This window comes from Octopus bimaculoides, chromosome 26 (genome assembly GCF_001194135.2).
Source record: "Octopus bimaculoides isolate UCB-OBI-ISO-001 chromosome 26, ASM119413v2, whole genome shotgun sequence".
NCBI lineage: Eukaryota > Metazoa > Mollusca > Cephalopoda > Octopoda > Octopodidae > Octopus > Octopus bimaculoides.
In genome coordinates, this window is record NC_069006.1 from 2,717,906 (window position 1) to 2,720,508 (window position 2,603).

Consider the following 2,603-nt stretch of genomic DNA (forward strand, 5'->3'; position numbering starts at 1 on the left):
ATATATACATATATATATATATACGCATACATATATATATATAGATGCGTGTGGTATATGCGTGTGAACATGCTGGTATATATGTGTCTGTGTGTTTCTGTGTGTGTGTGTGTGTGTGTGTGTGTGTGTGTGTGTATGTGTGTGTGTGCGTAGGTAATTACATTTGTAATATGTGTTTTCTAGAGATCTACATATGTAAATAACCAGTTCTTCGAATATATACCTACTTTTCAATTTAAGTGTCAGTGTTATATAGACTTTTGGCTATATGGATCTAATTATTTCACATCTACCTGCTTTGGAACAATTACCTTATCTCAATTAAATATATGAATAAAGTCTAATAACTTTTACCTATAAATTTCACCCATCTCAGTTAACCGAATTATGAATAGATCATTCTTACCCATATACATCACCGTAAATTTCTCGCCAGTATTTGAACACAGAAGTGAATCCCTGAAATATTAAAATACAAAGAATTAGTTTTCATTACAATAATTGTTCAGCTTGAAGTGTCGTAATAATTAAAATTCATAAGAATGTTTTTAACAAAGACATGAAACTAGGAGTGAAAATAAATGTTGGATATAAAGCTAAAAACAAAACAGGTAAATATAAAGTTGGAAATGTAGCAACACGAATTTACCACGACCTTACCTTTCTCTTAACTTCTATCAGGTTTCCTAAGTGAGAAACTGGTGAGGGACCAGGAATCCCGAGTTCTTTGAAAAGTGAAAAGTTTCTTCTTCCAAACCTAATAAATTAACAAAACAAAATAAAATAAACAAGAGCACTGAGAAAGGGTAAACCTCCGCCAAAGCAACACCAACGTCATCTCCCCGGACAGCCGGAGATGATTTAAAAAATGAAAATACCTGAAATAAACTCGACTGCTCTCACAATCGAGAATACTAAAAATGAACCCGACCGCTCTCAAAAATTCAGTGTAAAAAGAGGAAAAACAATCCAGAATCCTTGTCCGGTAACGGATCAATCCCAAAATCTAATCATTTCGTGCCAGTCACGAGGCCAAACATCCCTGAAAGTTCCATCCGAATCCATCCAGCAGTTCTTGAGATATCTTGTCCACGGAAACCAAACAAACAAACAAAAGCGACGGAAAACAATACCTCCGCCTTCGCTATGCAAGAGGTAATAATTGTTTCAATTTTTGTACAAGGCCAGCAATTTCAAGAGCAGGGGCTAATTCGAGTTCATTGATGATCCCAGTGCTCAACTGTTAATTATTTCATCGACCCCGAAAGGATGACAGGCGAAGTCAACCTCGGCGGAGCTTGATCTCAGAATGTAAAGTCGGACAAAATACCGCCAAGCATTTTGTCCGGCATGCTAGGCATGAGGCGTAGAATTTGTGGTGGTGGGGACTAGTCGATTACATCGACCCCAGTGTCTCACTGTTACTTAATTTATCCACGCCGTAAGGATGAACATCGCACCAGCATTGGTTCTCAAGCGATGGTGGAGAGGACAAACACAGACACAAAGACAGATAAATATATATATACATACATATATATATATATATATGCATGTACGCATATACATACAATTATATATATATACATTCGACGGGCTTCTTTCATTTTCCGTCTACCAAATCCACTCACAAGTCTTTGGTCGGCCCGAGACTATAGTAGAAGACTCTTACCGAAGGTGCCACGTAGAGGGACTGAACCCGGAACTATGTGGTTCGGAAGTAATCTTCTTACTACTCATCCACGCCTGCGCCTATATATATATATATATATATATATATATATATATATACTCACACACACACACACACACACACACACACACACATATATGCATATAGTTCTAAATCTCTAAACGAGATATAAGTAGTAGCAATACTAGACGGCAACTGTTTTTGGCCACTATAACAGTTGTTCTGTAAAGAACTATTTTACTATTTTTGACCCTAGGAAAACCTCCTTCCCACCTGGTTAACAACATACAACCTGTTTCCGATATAATGTCAGCAAGATAGCGAATCAGTCCCTACCAGATTGGCAAGACCAGTAGACCATGGTTTCTGGGTTTTTAACCTCCATCGGCACTGGACATCTGCGGGCTAGAGATGGCAGTCAATAATCTCTACTTACCATAGACCATATATTAACAGAGAAGAGGCAGACAGTTGATGATCTCGTAACGAGATAAATAGCTAGTTCTAAAATCTCTAAACGAGTTATAAGTAGTAACGATACTAGACGGTAATGTTTTTTTTTTCCACTATAACACGGCTGTTCTTTCAAGAAATATGTTACTATATTTAAACCCCAGGAAAACGTATTTTCGATCAAGTTGGCGATGCATAATCTGTGTCCAACTAGCAGGTAGGTGTCCGGTGCTGATGAAGTGTAAAGACTCAGAAACTATGGTCTACTGGTCTTGCAAGCAAGAGAAGACTGATTCGCTTCTTACAATATAACGGACACACGTTGTATGTCGTTATCCAGCTGGAAAATACGTTTTCTTTGGGTTAAAATGTAGTACCACAGTTGTTTATAGAGCAGCCATATCATAGTGGCAAAAACAAACCGTTTCTCTCTCTCTCTCTCTCTCTCTCTCTCTCT

General features: G+C 37.8%; 3 protein-coding genes across 3 annotated transcripts in view; 1 reads left to right on the top strand and 2 right to left on the bottom strand.

Moving 5' to 3' along the window:
* Positions 1–2,603, top strand: part of LOC106868831 (cytochrome P450 3A7) — a 388,137-nt gene that overhangs the window by 280,786 nt on the left and 104,748 nt on the right. The window lies entirely within an intron of this gene.
* The window catches only part of LOC106868827 (cytochrome P450 3A31-like), a 90,100-nt gene that overhangs the window by 38,975 nt on the left and 48,522 nt on the right, over positions 1–2,603 (bottom strand). The window lies entirely within an intron of this gene.
* The window catches only part of LOC128250902 (cytochrome P450 3A9-like), an 8,869-nt gene that overhangs the window by 2,397 nt on the left and 3,869 nt on the right, over positions 1–2,603 (bottom strand). The window contains exons 2-3 of the mRNA XM_052976968.1: positions 661–757; positions 407–459 (exon numbers count right to left, since the gene is read on the bottom strand). Of these exons, the coding sequence (XP_052832928.1) occupies positions 407–459; positions 661–757 (150 nt within the window). The remainder of the gene's footprint in view (positions 1–406; positions 460–660; positions 758–2,603) is intronic.